This window comes from Lolium perenne, chromosome 4 (genome assembly GCF_019359855.2).
Source record: "Lolium perenne isolate Kyuss_39 chromosome 4, Kyuss_2.0, whole genome shotgun sequence".
NCBI classification, from domain to species: domain Eukaryota; kingdom Viridiplantae; phylum Streptophyta; class Magnoliopsida; order Poales; family Poaceae; genus Lolium; species Lolium perenne.
In genome coordinates this window covers 321,881,985-321,900,035 of record NC_067247.2, presented here as the reverse complement: position 1 = coordinate 321,900,035, position 18,051 = coordinate 321,881,985, and the positions used below count along the sequence as shown (strand labels likewise).

At 42.3% G+C, this 18,051-nt stretch overlaps 1 protein-coding gene across 1 annotated transcript; it reads left to right on the top strand.

The window, feature by feature from the left end:
* Positions 1-11,982: 11,982 nt before the first annotated feature.
* Positions 11,983-15,996, top strand: LOC127296279 (lecithin-cholesterol acyltransferase-like 1). The gene is made up of 2 exons (XM_051326319.2): positions 11,983-12,488; positions 14,863-15,996. The coding sequence occupies exons 1-2, from the start codon at positions 12,076-12,078 to the stop codon at positions 15,755-15,757; spliced, it is 1,308 nt and encodes a 435-aa protein (XP_051182279.1). The 5' UTR covers positions 11,983-12,075; the 3' UTR covers positions 15,758-15,996.
* Positions 15,997-18,051: the final 2,055 nt, after the last annotated feature.

Sequence of the window (18,051 nt, the reverse complement as noted above, 5' to 3'; positions counted from 1 at the left end):
TTTGGATAGTTGTGCTGGTTGTGTTTTCAGGAAAAGAACTCCACACGAAGCTGAAGAATTATTGGCTAAAATAGGCCGGAATCATGATGATTGGACTACACCTGAACCAACCCCGACGCCGATATTGAAGAAGAGGGGTTTGATTAAATTAAATGATGAAGATATGAGGGAAGCCAAGAAATCTCTTAAGGAGAAAGGTATTAAATCTGAAGATGTAAAGAATTTACCTCCCATAGAAGATTTATGCAAGATAATTCCCCCTTCATCCATGATTGAGGTAAACTCTCTTCAACGCTTTACTAGGGAAGATATTCCGTATTCAAAACCTCCTGCTCAATGCTTAGATGAGTTTGATAATTATATTGTTAAGCAAGAAAATTTTAATATGAGAGTAGAGAATCATTTAATGGAAAATTCTCAAGCTATTAGTAATTTGCATGATATTGTGGAGAGAACCTCCAATGATGTTAAGATGCTTGTTAAACATTTTCATATGATTCAAACTCAAATTGATCAACTCACTAAAGTGCAAAATGACTTGTTAAAAAATAGTTCTAAAGAAAAACATGCTTATGAAGTAACAACTAGAGGCGGTATTTCTACTCAGGATCCTCTATATCCTGAGGAGCATCCCAAAAGAGTTGAACAAGATTCTCAACGAACTGAAACTAGTGCTCCTTCTAAGAAAAAGAAGAAGAAACATAAAAATATTGTAGAATCCTCCGAACCTGTTAATGATCCTAATAGTATTTCTATTTCTGATGCTGAAACTGAAAGTGGTAATGAACATGATAAAGATAATGATAAGAATGATGCTTCTGATAAAGAAGAAGTTGAAGATGAACCTGAAAAGCATGCTAAAAATAAAAAGTATACTAAAAAAGATTTTATTGCTAAGAAACATGGTAATGAAAGAGAACCTTGGGTTCAAAAGCAAATGCCATTTCCTGCTAAGAAACTAAAATCAAAGGAAGAAGAACACTATAATAAACTTTTTGATTGGATGAAACCTTTATTCTTGCAAATACCTTTGACTGATGCTATTAAATTGCCTCCTTATTCAAAGTATATGAAAGATATTGTTTCTAACAAAAGGAAAATTCCTAATGAGGAGATTTCCACTATGCTTGCTAATTACTCTTTCAATGGCAAAGTTCCAAAGAAGCTGGGCGACCCAGGTATACCGACTATTCCTTGTTCTATTAAGAATAATTATGTTAGAACTGCTCTATGTGATTTGGGAGCAGGTGTTAGTGTTATGCCTTTTTCTCTTTATAAGAGACTTTATTTAGATAAGTTGATACTGATTGATATATCTTTGCAAATGGCTGATAAATCTACTGCTATTCCTGTTGGTATATGTGAGGATGTTCCTGTTCAAGTTACTAATAATTGCTTAATATTAACTGATTTTGTTGTGTTGGAAATGCCTGAAGATGATAATATGTCAACTATTCTTGGGAGACCTTTTCTTAACACCGCAGGGGCTGTTATTGATTGCAATAAAGGAAAAATTACTTTCAATGTTGATGACAAGGAGCATACTGTTTATTTTCCCAAGAGGATTGATAAAGTATGTGGAGTTAATATAATTTCTAATGTGAGAACTATCAAAGTGGGAGCTATTGATTGTCCTATATATGAGCATAAAGAGGGATATAAAAATATTATGATTGGATCCATATCAATTCAATACAAGGTAACATGATTGATTTGAGGTTTATTTCATCTTATGCTATGTAAAATTTATTTGGTGGCAAGACTTGATCAACCTTGTTAACAAATACATTTTATATGCATAGAGGAGCTAAACAACATTTCTTTATTCCCCCCACTTGTTCTATTTGCTGTAGAACTATTTGTTTTGCAAAGTTCTTTAGTTACTTAGAGATTTGAAAATCTTTTTCTGCCCAGTAATAATAATTTTAACACCCAGAAATGTGCATTTTTCAAAGTTTTCAAAAATTTACAAAAATTATACCGTTGGTCATATTTTTCGAAGAGGCACCTGGGAGCACCTGGGGATGGCCAGTGGGGTACCCCAGGGTGGCACCCCACCAGCCGGCGCGGCCAAGGAGGGGGGCGCGCCACCCTGTGGTGTGGGCCCCTCCTTGCCCCACTACTTCATCTCTTCCTCCCATCTCATTCTCTCTCCCGAAAAAACTCGCACCAGCTTTCTCTCACTCGCGTTTCTGCTCAAGAGCTCAAGATTTCTCGATCTCTTTGCTCAGTCCAGATTTCTGTCTGAAATTTGGCACATTTGCTCTTCGGTATGTGACTCGTCTGATTATCCAAGTAGAATTTTGTTTGGTTGAGTATATCTTGAATATTTTGCTGCTGTAGGTAACATGTTTAGTGAGCTTGCATGCTTGTTCTAAGTTGTAAAAATTAGTTTTGATGCATGTTTAGTACTCTAGCAAGTTCCTATAGTTTCCCTCAATTATATGTCACCAAATCAAATTTTGTAATGTTTGTTGAAAAATTTCAGAAAAGGAAGATGGATAACTATAACTTTGGAGAAGTGTTTGAAAGAGAGACGACAAGCACGGGGAGGCCCTCTAGGACCGCCACTCGATTCAGGCGATCCTATAATGAGGATGTCCTCGCACCGAGCTTCGAAGACGAAGAGGACAATGGAGTCCCTAACGCTTCATCTTTCCCATGTTATAACTTTTTGAGTAATGCAGGGTTGCTGGATGATTTCTTGGTCCTCGTCGGTAATGTGGGTTTAACCACCTATATGGAAGATGAGAGGGATCAATACTACATGCTGACTAAAATCTTTGTTGAGAGCTTTCAGTTCAACAACAAGCACTATCAACCATCAGTTGCATTCAGGATTTATGGTAATCCTATTACTATGAAGTTGAAGGATTTTTGTACTGCATTGGATATTGCCCCTGTAGGTACAGCGAAGAAGATTGAGAGTAATCCTAAGGCTTTGCTGGAGCTCTATCGAGATATCACCAATGATGATAGCCGCGCCATTCAGCGCGGCAAGATAAGAAACATTCAACTCCCTGCCATTAGATATTTCGTTTACTATCTTGCTACTGGCATTCTTGGTAGGGAGAACACTAGCAATATTTCTAGTTATCATCTTGCTTTCTTAGTTGCTGCACTTACTGGAGAGACACCTTATTACCTTGGTGCTCTTGTTGCTCGCCGCTTGTCTAACAAGGGGCCTATTTTTGGAGGAATTGTTGCATCACGCATTTTAGAATATCTAGATCTTCCTCTTGACCCTACTGATGTGAAATTAACTCCTATAAGGCTTGATATTGCTGCTATGAAGAGTCACCAATTTGTTACAACTGACTCTAGTTTAGATAATATTGTCTATAGAATTTTGTTTACTGACGAGGGATGAGAGGTAAATCCCTTTGCCGCAGCCAGATTTGTTCAGTATTCACAGGAAACCGTGGTCGCGCTCTAAGGAGGAGGTGGATGAGCAGCTGAAGATACATGGCTTCCACCAGCAGCATGACTCCGAGGACGCCGAGCCCTTCCATGACTACACCGTCACGTATCCTGGTGCGTCTTCCAGCACATACCCGGAACAGGATCCATCTTCGTCGTATTACGGAGGTGCTACTTCATGGGCACCATGGGATTGATCTCCACTTAGGCCAAAAGCCTAAGCTTGGGGGGAGGTATACCGGCATCACTCATTCTTTGCATATTTTAGTTGCTGGATACTTGTACATACTTGTTTATCTTCTTAAAGTGGTTTTCTAATAAGAGGGAGATGACATTTGGGGAAGTGCTGCCTGAAAACAGATTCTGGACTGATACCAAAAAAATTCTCAAAAACAGCCAGAACGTTATTTTGCGAAGCCAATGTTTGTGCATGTTCCCCAGGTTGTTATTTAACTTTCATTAGTTGAACACTTTTCGAGATGAGCAGCGGAAGAATTTCTTAAAAATCGATTACTGTACTGCTGTCAAGTTTGAAGAATTCCTGCTGCTTTGTGTTTATGTGACTCTTTTAGTTTTCATTTTGTTGTTTTTGCTTTGTTTCTTTCTTAAAACACAAAAAGACCAAAAATATTTCTGTTGTTTCTCTTCACCATTTGTTTATTTTGGTTTCTTGCTTTTACTTTGCTTTATTTGCTATCGTTGGTTTGCTATAAGAAAATCCAAAAAGATTTTGCTTTGTTTGCTTGTTTCCTTTTGTTCTTGTTTCCAATTCGAAAACACCAAAAATATTTGCTGCTCTTCTTTGTTTTTGTAAAGTTCATTATGGAGTTCAATGGTCTTCGGTGGCTGGAGCGTGGTTTTCATTCCATATTATTCAAGCTACACAAGTGAAAGGCAATAATGACGATCTACGACAATTCGACTGTGGTGAGAGGCTGGTATGAACTCTATTTGTTTTCATTTTTGTACATATACTCATCCATGTGAGCATGCTTAGTTGGTTCATGTGAGGTATATGTCATTTAAGAAAGTCTAGTAGTTCATGATCTCTCATGTTTAGCTCCAGTTTATTAATATGAGTAGCATGTCATAGATATTTGCTTGCATTGTCTTATTCATAAATAAGCATGACATTGTGGTATCCTCCTCTGAATAATTCATTTGAATCGACTTGGCACATGCTCACGCATGCATATGACTGAACAAAAGTTAATTAAGCCTCGATGATTTACTTTGCCTCAGAGTTCTTGTATCACTTTTATGCCTCCGTTAATTCATTTTGCCGCAAGCATGATTATGACAGTTATTGCTCTCTTGATTGTCGCTCCCTAGTCTATTGCTAGCCTTCACTTGTACTGAGCGGGAACGCTGCTCGTGCTTCCAAACCCCTGAAAACCAAGTTATTCCAAAGTGTCCACCATAAATACCTATGCATGGCATTTCAAACCATTCCAAGTAAATTCTCATGCGCTACCCTTAAACCTTCAAAATGCTTCTCAATTTGTGTCAATGTTTTATAGCTCATGAGGAAGTATGTGGTGTTTATCTTTCAACCTTGTCATTTACTTTTGACAGACTTTCATAATGGACTAGTGGCACATCCGCTTATCCAATAATTTTGCAAAAAGAGCTGGCAACGGGGTTCCCAGCCCCAATTAATTAACTTTCATTAATAATTCTCTTCACATGTTTTGCCCTGATTCATCAGTAAGCAACTTAATTTGCAAATAGACACTCCTCCATGGTATGAGAATGTTGGAAGGCACCCGAGGATTCGGTTAGCCATGGCTTGTGTAAGCAAAGGTTGGGGGGAGTGTTACTCATAATAAAACTAAAATACGTGTGTAAACAAGAGAGAAGAGGGATGATCTACCTTGCTGGTAGAGATAACGTCTTTCATGGGAGCCGCTCTTGAAAGTCTGGTTGACGAGGTAGTTGGAGTACCCATTACCATTCGTTGACAACAACAAACACCTCTCAAAATAATTCTACTCCTGATTTAAAAAATGAAAAGCTCTAGCGCATGATAATCCCTGCTTCCATCTGCGAAGGGTTAATCTTTTACTTTTATGTTGAGTCACCATCCTTTCTTTGAGCACTTTCTTGAGAGCACAACTGCCATTCTTAGTATAATATGCTTGTCCCAAAATGTGATTAACTGTGGTATAACCTTGATGCTTTTATCTTTGATAATCTCTACTTCTAGTTTTTCCATGAACCTCAAAGGTGCCCGAGCATTTATGTTTTGCTGTACAAATACGGGCAAGCGAGATACCACATTATCATATCCTTTTATGAACGTTGCAATCCTGCTGATAGACATGATTCATGATGCTTATTATTAATTTGTTGGTACCTTTTCCATGATTGACATAGCTATTAGATGATTTTATTTGCATGTATCTTATTATGAATTGCCTAAATACTTGTCCATATCATGAGAATATCTACATCATATGAAAAAATGTGTTCGTAAAAGTTCTTTTATCGCACTCAGTTGTTAACTGAATTGCTCGAGGACAAGCAATAAGCTAAGCTTGGGGGGAGTTGATACGTCCAAAACGTATATACTTTCCCGAACACTTTTGCTATTGTTTTGCCTCTAATTTGTGTATTTTGGATACAACTAACACGGACTAACGCTGTTTTCAGCAGAATTGCTCTGGCGTCTCGTTTTTGTGCAGAAATTCAACTTTCAGGAAAATCCCCGGAATTTATGTCAAAGGGCTTATTTTTCCAGAAAATTCACGGAGCCAGAAGGGCAGGCCTGGGGGAGGCCCAGGGCCCCCACACACTAGGCCGGCGCGGCCTAGGAGGGGGGCGCGCCGCCCTATTGTGAGGCCGCCTCGGCCAGCCTCTGACGCCCCCCTCTGGACTATTTAAGGGTTTCGATCTAAAAACGCGAGCCGGGAAGTCGAAATCGCCAGAAGCCATCCAGAACTCCGCCGCCGTCGCGAAACTTCGTCTCGGGACCAGAAACTCCGTTCTGGCACTCCGCCGGGACGGGAAATTGGAGGAGATCATCGCCATCATCACCACCGACGCCTCTCCATCGACCAGCCATGTTTCCCCCATCCATGTGTGAGTAATTCCCCCGCTGTAGGCTGAAGGGGATGGTAGGGATTGGATGAAATTGGTCATGTAATAGCATAAGATTGTTAGGGCATAGTGCCTAGTGTCCGTAATTGGTACTTTGATGATATTGTTGCAACTTGTTATGCTTAATGCTTGTCACTAGGGCCCGAGTGCCATGATCTCAGATCTGAACATGTTATTGTTTCATGATGATATTCATTGTTTTATGATCTTACCTGCAAGTTGTATACACATGTCGCTGTCCGGAACCCGAGGCCCCAAAGTGACAGAAATTGGGACAACCGGAGGGGAAGGCGGTGATGTGAGGATCACATGTGTTCACGGAGTGTTAATGCTTTGCTCCGGTGCTCTATTAAAATGAGTACCTTAATTTCCAGTATATTCCCTAGAGGCCCGGCTGCCACCGGCTGGTAGGACAATAGATGTTGTGCAAGTTTCTTATTGCGAGCACGTACGACTATATATGGAACACGTGCCTATGGATTGTTTAGTACTTGGATACTGTTTTATTACTATCTGCAAATGCCCTACTTTGATTGTTACATGAGTTTCTCTCATCCATGCAACGCCCGTTCATCCATCCCTGTGCCTACAGTATTTTAATCCTGATGTTTACTATAATCACTACTGCTGTCTTTGTTACACTGCTGCTGATATTTCACTACTGCTACTGCTATAAAACTGTTACTACTGATAAACTCTTGCGAGCAAGTCTGTTTCCAGGTGCAGCTGAATTGACAACTCCGCTGTTAAGGCTTACAAATATTCTTTGGCTCCCCTTGTGTCAAAATCAATAAATTGGGGTTTACTTCCCGCGAAGACTGTTGCGATCCCCTATACTTGTGGGTCATCAGCCGGCGGCGATGAGGAGGTGGTGGAGTCACCGGTCTGGTTTTTGAAGCAGGTGCGCGTCCCCTTCGACTCCGGCGCTCGGTGGAGCTCCGTGGTGGTGCGCCTGCAACCGTTGCACTCGCGAATCGACGGATTCGTGTTGTGCTTTCTTACCCGGCCAGATCCCGCGGGGCGGCGGATCTGGGATGTGAAGATCTTGAAGATGACGACATGGTGGTTCGCGGCGGAACCGTTGTTCCTGGGCATTACCCCTCCGGAGGCGGTGAATGAGGACTTCCCGGTTGCCATGGGGATGCTTTCGTCGATCCAAGGCGCATGGACGAGCACAGGCGGCGCGTCTTCCTCTCGTTCAGGATACCGGCAATGCTGGAGCTCAGATGGACTCCTTTGTAATATCTACTGTTTTCTGGGCTTTCTTGTAAGATCAAATTATCTATGAAATCGTTATCTTCTCGCAATAAAAAGTCGGTTTAAGGGATTTCGCATGTTCGAAACTGGGTGGGAAACCAGCTCGACATAATTATATATATGTTCATTGGCTCATACAATATATTTCTCAACTCCACTATCCATAATTTAATAGGTGGCTGGTAGCAGCAAAGTATCTCTAACCATAACAAAAATATGTTGTACAAACTCGGAAGGACAGCGACTTCCCGCAAAGCGTGCTACACGATCTTTGACCAGGAGTATCATTACAGCTAAGTTCACTGGAGATTAGGTGGTTTGCGCCTTTGCGGTTACACATGTGATGGGAGAAGCTGGCTGCTGGCTATGTCCTATGTACAATGACAGTGTGTTATTATGACACTGGTAGCGTTGATGTGATGCGAGTAGATCACATGCCCCCATGCGGGTCAAGCACCGTCTGGCCCAGCCCTGCCCATGCCATGTTATTCTTGGATTCATGCTTTGCGAAACTCTAAGAGCATTTCTAGCGAGTATAGAAACTTAGAGGATAAAAAGCCGGGAAATTCAATTCGGCTACCGGGTGCGTATGCTCCCTTTATCAACAAAACATATTTTGAAGTGTAGAAAAATTTTGACAACAAATTTTACATGTACATCTCCATAATATATGTGTATGTGTCAAGTTTCACAAAAAAATAATATTTTTTGTGGCCTATGTAAAAAAGAGAAAACTTATCCTGTGAAAAGCATCGTTTTCAGCACTGAATTTTGTCTTTTTTACACACGTCACATGATAAGTTCATTTTTTATGAAACAACTTTGTGAGCGCGTAGCACGTGAAGATGTACGTGCGAATTTTTTGTTTCAATTTTTTTAAATTTAAAATATGTGTAAGATGTATTTCAAAATATAGGGAGCATATTCTCCCATGTTCCAAAACACCACTCCCAAAAAAAGCTCCCTTGTAACTTAAGTTTTTAAGTTTGTTCTCTAAATTTTGTGCCAAAGAACCGAACCCCAAAAACTTCCTTTTACGAATAGGACTCTGACATTAAAAGAAAAGCGAACAATATAAATAACCCCAAGAAAAATGGAAATTACAACGAGATCCTTGAGAAGCCCATCATCTTCAACCTCTAGACCGCCGCTGCCGCTTCTCCCTGAGTTGGCATGCCGTTGTTGATTGCGGACGGGAAGTCACCGAATGGGTCAGAAAGACCACATCCGTCCCAGAGACGAAGAACAAAAAAGAACTGCCGATGAAGCTCCTTGACGATCCGAAGATCCCCACAACCAGACGAAATCCTCGAAGACCACACCACTCCCACAAGCCTCTCGACGTTGCCACCGAGATGGGATAATCCCGCGAGACCTTATTGCACGAGACGCCGCCACCACCACCTGAACACCGACCCTACGAAACTTGACCCTAAAAACGAAGAACAAAGCCCTCAAAAAAGGCGGTGGAGCCCTCCCACCGACGAGGTCCGAGATCCACCACGTCTCCATGGCGCAAAGGCCACGGAGACAAGGCGATCAGCAGTGGCGCCAGCAGGAGGAAGGAGGCCGAGATCCAATCGCATGTCGCCTGTTTTGGGTCTCGTAACGTTTTCGCACGAACCCCAAAAACTTATATGACTTAATTATTTTTTTCAACAAAATTTGCAAAATTTGAGTACATGAATACATGACAACATATAACATAAGTTGATTTATAATGCATAAAAGTAGATTCGTAATGCATATATAGTCAAGTAGATTCGTAATGCATATATAGTCATATAAATTGATATCATGATCTAAATCTGACAAATTGATAGTCATACAAGTAGATAGCACAATCAAACACTTGTTAACCACCGAACATCTCTACTAGTCATCATCTAAAGCAAAGTTACTCCTATTAGAGCGCATTGCTAGAACATGCCGCCTATTCATCATCGATGACATGGACCGAACGTCTCCATTAGTTCTTTGATTGAAGTTTCCATGGATCTCTTCCCAAAATTGCTTGAATGGTTACTTATCCCCAACAAGTGTTTGATGATGCCCATGCAAAGTACAAATCATTGTCCTTATCCTCACTCCATTTTGCTTCTCTCTTTCTCTTGCTACAAATTTAAACGAACAACCATCATCTTCATCCGTAAAAAATTCACCAAATTTTGCTAAAGAAAAAGGGGATAAAATACACCTTAGCGGAGCCGGATCAGGTGTCGGTGCCGGCGCTAGTGCTAGTGCAGGGGTTGCTACCAGCGTCGAAGCTTATGCCGGAGCCGGAGCTTGTGTCGGTGCGGTTGCTACCGCCAGTGCCCCTAAATCCGATGAGTTGCGGCCGCGCATGGAGGAAGAAGACTTTTCGGAGGTGCGTGGCCACGCAAATCCGGCTGTACCTCGACGAATCCCGGCTGCTCTGGCGGCCATTTTACCCAAAAAAATCCACCTTGCAGTGGCCGGAATCGACCTCTAATCGACAGTGGGATCCGGCTCGGTGCTGCGGCTCACGGGAGCTATTCCAGCGATGGCTAGCGCTGGTGACTAGATTGGACGGAGGGGAAAAAGGCGGCGGTTGTTTTGGCGTGTCGGCTGAGGCGATTGGTTGTTGGCGGTGTGAACGCCGGCAAAAATATGGCAGCGGGGCAGCAAGGCTGTGGCAACGAGGGTTGAGGAGAATAAATTTAAGCTAGCGGCCGCGGAGGAGGATATTTGGGGGCCGCGGAGGCCGATGACAAAAATTATTCTCCACTAAAGGTTTTTGGGTTTCGGGTAGAGTCGATCACGGCCATTAGCAGCACATTTTTGGTTCTCTAAACCCGTTTTGGGCTTCGGCTAACGAAATGCTTCGGGGAGTTGAAAATAAGCATAGATCCAAAGATTTCCAAATAGGTCAACCTTTTAAACTGCCTGCTGAATCTATGAGCAGGCAAGAGATAACCTGGCGAACTGAAACATCTTAGTAGCCAGAGGAAAAGAAAGCGAAAGTGATTCCCGTAATAGCGGCGAGCGAAATGGGAGCAACCTAAACCGTGAAAACAGGGTTGTGGAAGAGCAATACAAGCGTTGTGCTGCTAGGCAAAGCAGTTGAGTGTCACACCATAGATGGCTAAAGTCCAGTAGCTGAAAACATCACTAGCTTACGTGCTTTTTAAAGAACTTCTTTTTACATAGAAATCACTAAAGAAAAATGTTTTAAGTAAAACATTTTTTCTTTTTAGAAAAGAAAAAGAAATTATTTTGAAATCTAATGATTAGAATAGCGGCAGATAATAAGGATCCGCACAAAAGAGTTGCATAGCTTAGTAACATCATACTGACATGCATCATTAACCCACTGAGATTGGAGAGAGGGTACTAGTATTGTGGATTGATGCTAAGCATTTCCCAAACATAGACATGCCGAAACAAATTTTCTCCGTGCCAGGCGCTGTCACCGTCATGTCTCCTTCGCCGTGATTGTTTGGTTTGTAACACTGTAAAAGTTCTTCTCTACTAATCAAAGTGGTAAATTTTCGTCTTGTTTTACAAGAATGATGTACTATATCCGGTAGTGGCATCCACTGGTAGAATAACGTCTGGTGGTTTCAGGTTGCTATCCCCTAGGGAAAGAGGGACGATGTCAGTTTCAGGCTAATTATTCACTCCACGTGTTGGTGTTAGACCATTGCGTGCATGGCACATGCACATCCGTCCCAGTTGCGCCGAATTATCACAGGAGGATCTTTCCCAACTGAATTAGTTTGAATATGCAGGAACGGTCTCTAGCGGGTGACCGCTCACCTCTGCGGTCAGTCTTCTCGTGGCCATCCTCTCATGAATACCGCTATGATCTTTCATATTCGTCCAGAAGTTTGTCAAACCATCTTGGCTGCTGAACAATCACATCATCTGCTAAGCGGGAGGGCGAGAGCTTATACAAGGTCAAACGCACGCTTTAATTGTTTTAGTTTTTACGGTGATTTAGTTGTTTCTATGGCTTCAAGTTCTCCTACTCGTCTGCCATCCGAACTAGAACTGTTGCTCACGCGAAACGCATGCAGTGATAGTTTATACGTTTGTGACAAGGAGCAATAATCAGGCATGGCCAATTGACAAAGCACTTGCCAATTGTTAATTTCGTTTCCAGCTGTATGACAGCACGGCTACAACATGTGTATATGAGTTCCGTGCACGCATCAAGATCAACGGTATCGTACTGTATATATATACTGCCGGTAAAGAGTCTTAAAATCATTAGCTCTCCGGTTGGCGCAGCTCGTAGCAGTGACAACGCCGGCGCGCGCAAAGCTGTTCGTCGCCATGGCCATCCACACACCGCTCCTTCGGCTGCTACCTCTGCTGCTCATGCTCCTGCCGTCTCCCCTCCGGGATTACCTCTCGCCGGCAAGACACGAGCTGGGCGGTCACGGCCAGCTCGAAGCCCGCCACCCGATCATTATCTTCCCTGGCTTCAGCTGCTCCAACTTGGAGGCGCGGCTCACCGACGACTACACGCCGTCGCTTCCGCACTGCGGCGCGCTCAAGGGCAAGGGGTGGTTCCCGCTGTCGACCAACCCATGGGACCTGGTCGAGCACGACTACATCCCCTGCTTCGAGGAGCAGATGAGCCTGGTGTACGACCCCGTGCTCAACGACTACCGGAACCGGCCCGGTGTCGAGACGCGTGTGCCCAACTTCGGCTCCGCCTATGGATTCAGTATAAAGATTGATGGGTAAGTCTATATATGCAGAGAAATACATATTTTCTGGTTGGGTCAGCTCTATATTTTCTCTAATTCAATGGTCTTATTATCTTATATACTTCATAAAAGGATATTGAAGATTTCTTTAAATTTGGATGTTGAAGATTTGTCTAAATTAATTTGGATGTTTCTACGCACTAAAGTATGTCCATATACAGGCCTCCATATATATCGAAATTTAAACGAATTTACGGCATCCTTTTATAGACAAATGTAGTACTTCCTTTATCCTAAAAGGATGTGAAAGATTTGTCTAAATCGAGTTTGTATCTAATGTAATCTACATGTGTATCGATAAATTTATGTCACATAATTTTGAAGGGAGGGAGTATGTTTTAGCACATCACTGGTATCGGCCAAAAGAGTAGCGACCATGGCAGTTTGTTTTTAATCTCGACTTCTTGATGTTATTCGAAAGATGAAGCAACTTCTGAACACCATGTTAGTTAAATTGCCTCATCATGTCGTAGATGTGAACCTGGGATCACGAGTTGGAGGTGCTAGGCGACCTTGAGCCTGCATGTGACGTCGTAGATGGGAACTTGGGGTGGTAGCTAGACGAGCTTGAGGCACGCGCACCCCCCTGTACTGGCCGCGGCCGCGCTCGCATGTGCCGAAGTTGCGCCTCGCCTGGCACATGCACAACTCACGACAAACTTTCCGCCTCCATACTCGGCAACTTCTGCTGCATACAGGAGCCGCGTCGGTCACACGGTGCGTGACCCGGTGACCGCCGCCTTGGAGAGAGAAAGAGAGGAAAGTAGTGTAGGGCTAGAATCTCTGCCAACGACCTTTTATCGGGACTGTCGGCATAAGGTTTAAACGGAAAAACGAAACCTATGCCGACGGCCACCATTGGCATATGCCTGGTCTGGCCGTCGGCACTAGGATCTTCGCTGTGACCGTGAGGCAACGGCGTTAGGACTATGCCAACGGTATGGCGGCAGAAGATTTTATCAAAAAAAATATAAGAAAATGTTAGAAATTTCAAATAATAAAATTCTTTCAGATGGTCATGTATTATGTGGTCTAGTTGTTATTAACAAACATGAATTTCGATATATTATGCAATATGGTGTCATATTTTGGTAAAACATATTTTCTGGTTGCATACGATATCCGATAAAAAAATATTTTATATATAAAAATGTATCTACCGTCGCTTAGCCAATTTTTAGATTCCCAAAATAAAAAAGGAAACAAGAGTTTTTCAAGTTTTAGATTTTGATAAAAACTAAAAAATAAAAATAAAATTTATGTTATTGTTTCAATATTTATTATTAAAATCAATAATGTAATCATGGTTCTTTAGTGAAATAATTATCTAGAATTCAAATAATAAAGAAGTGTGATGTCATGGCTCAAACGCTAATAGGATTGATAGGGTACTATTCTCAACAAAGAATAACTCCTAATCTCACTCGGAAGGAACGAATAAGTTAAGTGTGCTGGGATGAGAGCTGTTTGAGGATGGGTGACCAAGTGAAAAGTTTAACTATTGATAAGTAATTCGACCTAATATTAAGCATGCTTAGATATTAAACTGTCAAACAGTTCAAAAAATTGCCTCAAAGGCCTCCGTCTGGCTCACCTGGGAGCTATGCCGACGACCAAATGGACTATGCAGAGAGAGTACAGTGCCAATGGGGCTTGTGCCTACGGTGGCCGTCGGCACAGTTTATGACGAGGGCTTCTAGCCGTCGTCACCTTGACTGGTTCCGTAGTGGCGGTTTTGGTTGCTCATACCAATTTTGAGCCTTCTACATCTACAATTTGGTAGAGCCTGCACGAGGTACAACGTGACCTGAGGCATTGCATGTTGTGCAATATGTTTAGTTACCCACAAAGATATGGGATGCCCTAAACTATAAAATCCATCGATTCGAGCGTTCCTCCGTATACATTATTTTTTGGTGCTTTCAAGTTCCACGCCGATGCAAACTGACCCACTTTAATTTGTGATCAACCAAGCGGTCCAAATGTGGCTCCCTGAACCTTTTTGAAATTCATCACCATCCAAAAATGCCCGTATTTCGCAGCCAACTTGAAAGGCCACAAGCCACATGCCATATCAACTAAAAAAGGGCTAGGTGAGCCCTGATTGTGAAAGATGGGAGAAGGACCACAAGTATCTGATATTAGAATTTGAGGGTTTCACTTGTGTGTTATTTATGTCGACGAATCAGTCCCCACTTCCCATATAGTTGAGCAATGAAATATATATTTTTCTTTTATTAGGTGGTTTCTTGGCTACTACTGTTGTATCATTTCTTTGATCTTGTGCAGTATGAGTTCAAGATTTCTACATATGCAAACTTCTCTTAATTATTTTACATTTCCACAGGGCCACTGAATATTGCTTCATAAAGCTCAACAAAGAATTGGAAGCACTAGGATATCGTGATGGAGATACCCTTTTTGGAGCTCCTTACGACATACGACATGCACCACCACTACCTGGTCAACCATCTGAGGTGTACTCTGATTACTTTGCTCGTGTCAAGGTTCTGGTGCAGCATGCGAGCGAGAAGAATGGGAACAAGCCGGTCATCCTTGTCGGGCACAGCTTTGGCGGAATGATCGCCCAAGAATTTGTTAATTCAACTACTCAAGAATGGAGGAACAAGTTCATCAAGCACATGGTCCTCATTGCGCCGACACCTCCAACGGGCTTGACGGAGGTAGTCACGAACCTTGCCTCGGGACCAACCGTCATTATTCTCCCGAAAGTAACGGCAATTGCTTTGCGGCCCATGTGGAGGACATTTGCAAGTTCCATTCTATCCATGCCATCTCCCTGGGTTTTTGGTGACAAGCCACTCATAATCACTAAACACAGGAACTACACAGCCTATGACTACTCAGATTTTCTCACAGCGCTTGGCTTCAGCAATGGACTCATGCCCTTCATGAAACGGGTGCTTCCGAAGATGATGAGGATTTACGCACCAATGGTTCCAACAACATACCTCAATGGTATCGGCGTACAGACACCGGAGCAGGAGGTTTACATGGATGGCAACTTTGATGTCGCCCCAGAGCATGTGTATGGGGATGGAGATGGGAGCATCAATTTGGTTAGTATGTTGGCGTTCGCCAACGAATTGCATAGGCAGCATCTGGAAAGCAACATATACTTCAATTTTATCAAGATCGAGCATGCTACGCACTCCGGTATTATTGTTTCAGATGATTCTCTCAAGATTGTTATCGCTGAAATTGTAAGAGCAAATTGGTGAGAAGTCATCGTGTTCTATTTCTATGTTTTATTTCGGAAATGTTATGATTTCGTTATGTAAGTTTGCATAAATTGGTGGTGGTTGTACTGTTGTTGCTAGGACTGGAGTACCGCAGCGGGACTTCTTTTTCTTTTTTGGCTGTGTGCATCTGTACTATCATTAGGGTATTACGTTGTTGCAGATGCTGGGTGTAATTGGTATATATCGATATTAATATATTCCCTTTATCGAAAAACAAATATGTGAAATAATACCACAATGTAATGATTTTTTCCTAGTGATAAATCCCACAGCAACTGTCATAACTTGTGATTTCCCCATTGAGCGTACTAATTCCTCGTGGACTGTGCTACACCATGATGTGTGTGTTGTAGGTGTCTATCCTGATTGATGATGTGTGGCATCCTCTCTCTGTCTCACTCACTCTCTCACGACCTATGTTATTCGAATTTCACTATTTCTAGGACATGTACAGTCTCCATCTAAAGCCGTCAATGTGCTCATTACCTTCCACCGACTCCAAACCTGATAAAGCCTCATCACCATTCTCGCTGCCACAGTAAACTATACTACATTTATTGTTTGCCCTTCAATGTCTCCGTGGTTGATAAAACCTCCATCAAAATAAATCAGTGTGATCTCGGTGTCATTGATGTTGCCATCTCGTCTGTATCGACCTCGTGGTAAGTCAACGCCCATTCTCATCATTCTTCTCCGCCAACCTTCTCCTTCACCGTCCTTATTTTTCCTTCTACCCATCACACAACTCATTCTCTCCTCCTTGTATGATGCACATTGCACCCTAATTAAGCATATACTTTGCCCTATCATGCTTAAGTTTCTTACATCAATATAATAATAAGGTGAATGGAAAGGAGAAAAATTAAAATGCGGTGCAATGCGGTTAAGTATTTTAAATGCAATGCAAGTTGTCACCGTTTTACAAGTTGCCATTTTGCTATCCATGTCCCCCGGAAGCAGCATGCTATCCGATGGAGAGCCAAGAGTGCCCTCTCGTCATCAACCTCTTGTAGGAGTGTGGAGCATGCAGTAGCTCTGCTTTTGACGCGGTGTGGGATCTGGTGTAGACTGCCGTCAACCCTCCAAGTCGTGGTCGTACGTTGGTCCTCACGGTGATTGGAAGTGGTCGCACGATAGGGGGTCTCAGGTAAGATTACCATACACGTGAATCCATCTAAATGAAATGCCTTGTAATTCCACGGGATCCAGCAACAAAACCAATATTGTAGATGGCAACTCTCATGAAGAGAGATTCTCATACATAAATCATGACATAAAGGTTTTCTAAAGCATTGTCCAAACTCTAATGACTTGTTAGGTAGGATCCAAAATCTAGGTCAACCATGGAAAACACATCCTGTTTATTCTCAAAATCATAAATGATGATCTTTACATGATGGGCAACTCGGCTAATAATTGCATTATCCGACACTAAATTCTTTCAAGAGTATGGGAAGTGTGTCTTTTTTTTTATAGAAATAGACTATAATTACAAGAGGTAAAAGTGACCCGCTGCAAACAACTAGGTTTAGCGAACACACCCTCCTAACCTAGAGCTACATCTCACACTAGGTTTTAGTCACCCACTCTTACCGGGTTCCATTGCTTCATGTCCTCGAAGATTTGTGATGCTAGATTTCCTTTATTACATAGCTTAGGTTTCCAAAACCCCGGCATTCCGTTGTTTCTAAATATTTCAGCAGATCAAAATCATCCAAGCATCCAAACACTTCTTGTCCTTTCTTACCGAAAGGAGTTCTTTCTTCGAAACCAGCTCTGAAGGCGTTCAGTCTGATTAATTTGGGACACTAACAGGCAGCTGCGTGAGCTAAATACATTTGTACTAGACTTCTCGTGCATCAACACGATGAACTATACCGTGGGTTGCAAGCCATGTAGTGCTCATCTGTCCAAGGTCCAAATTCTATATCTAATAATAAAAAAATAAGACTTATTGCTTGTCCGTTTTTATTGCTCCTGAAGTTGGCCAAAATTACACCTCATTGACACTGCCAAGTAAAAAAACAATATTCGTTAGAACATTCCGTACGCCGATTCAAGCGTGGTTTGAACCGTTGGGTTCATCCTTCCAAAGCTTTTTCCTTCGCCATTATTTTTTTGTCCGTCCAAAGAGAGCTTTCAGTCATATTGCCTTGTACGTTCGTTCAGAATAGGCCTATAAACAAGCCCAGCTAAATGACCAAGTCGCTCTAGTCTCTTAAGATTGAGTCAGCTCTACTCCAACATGAACTCTGCTCGAGCACGCGGCCATG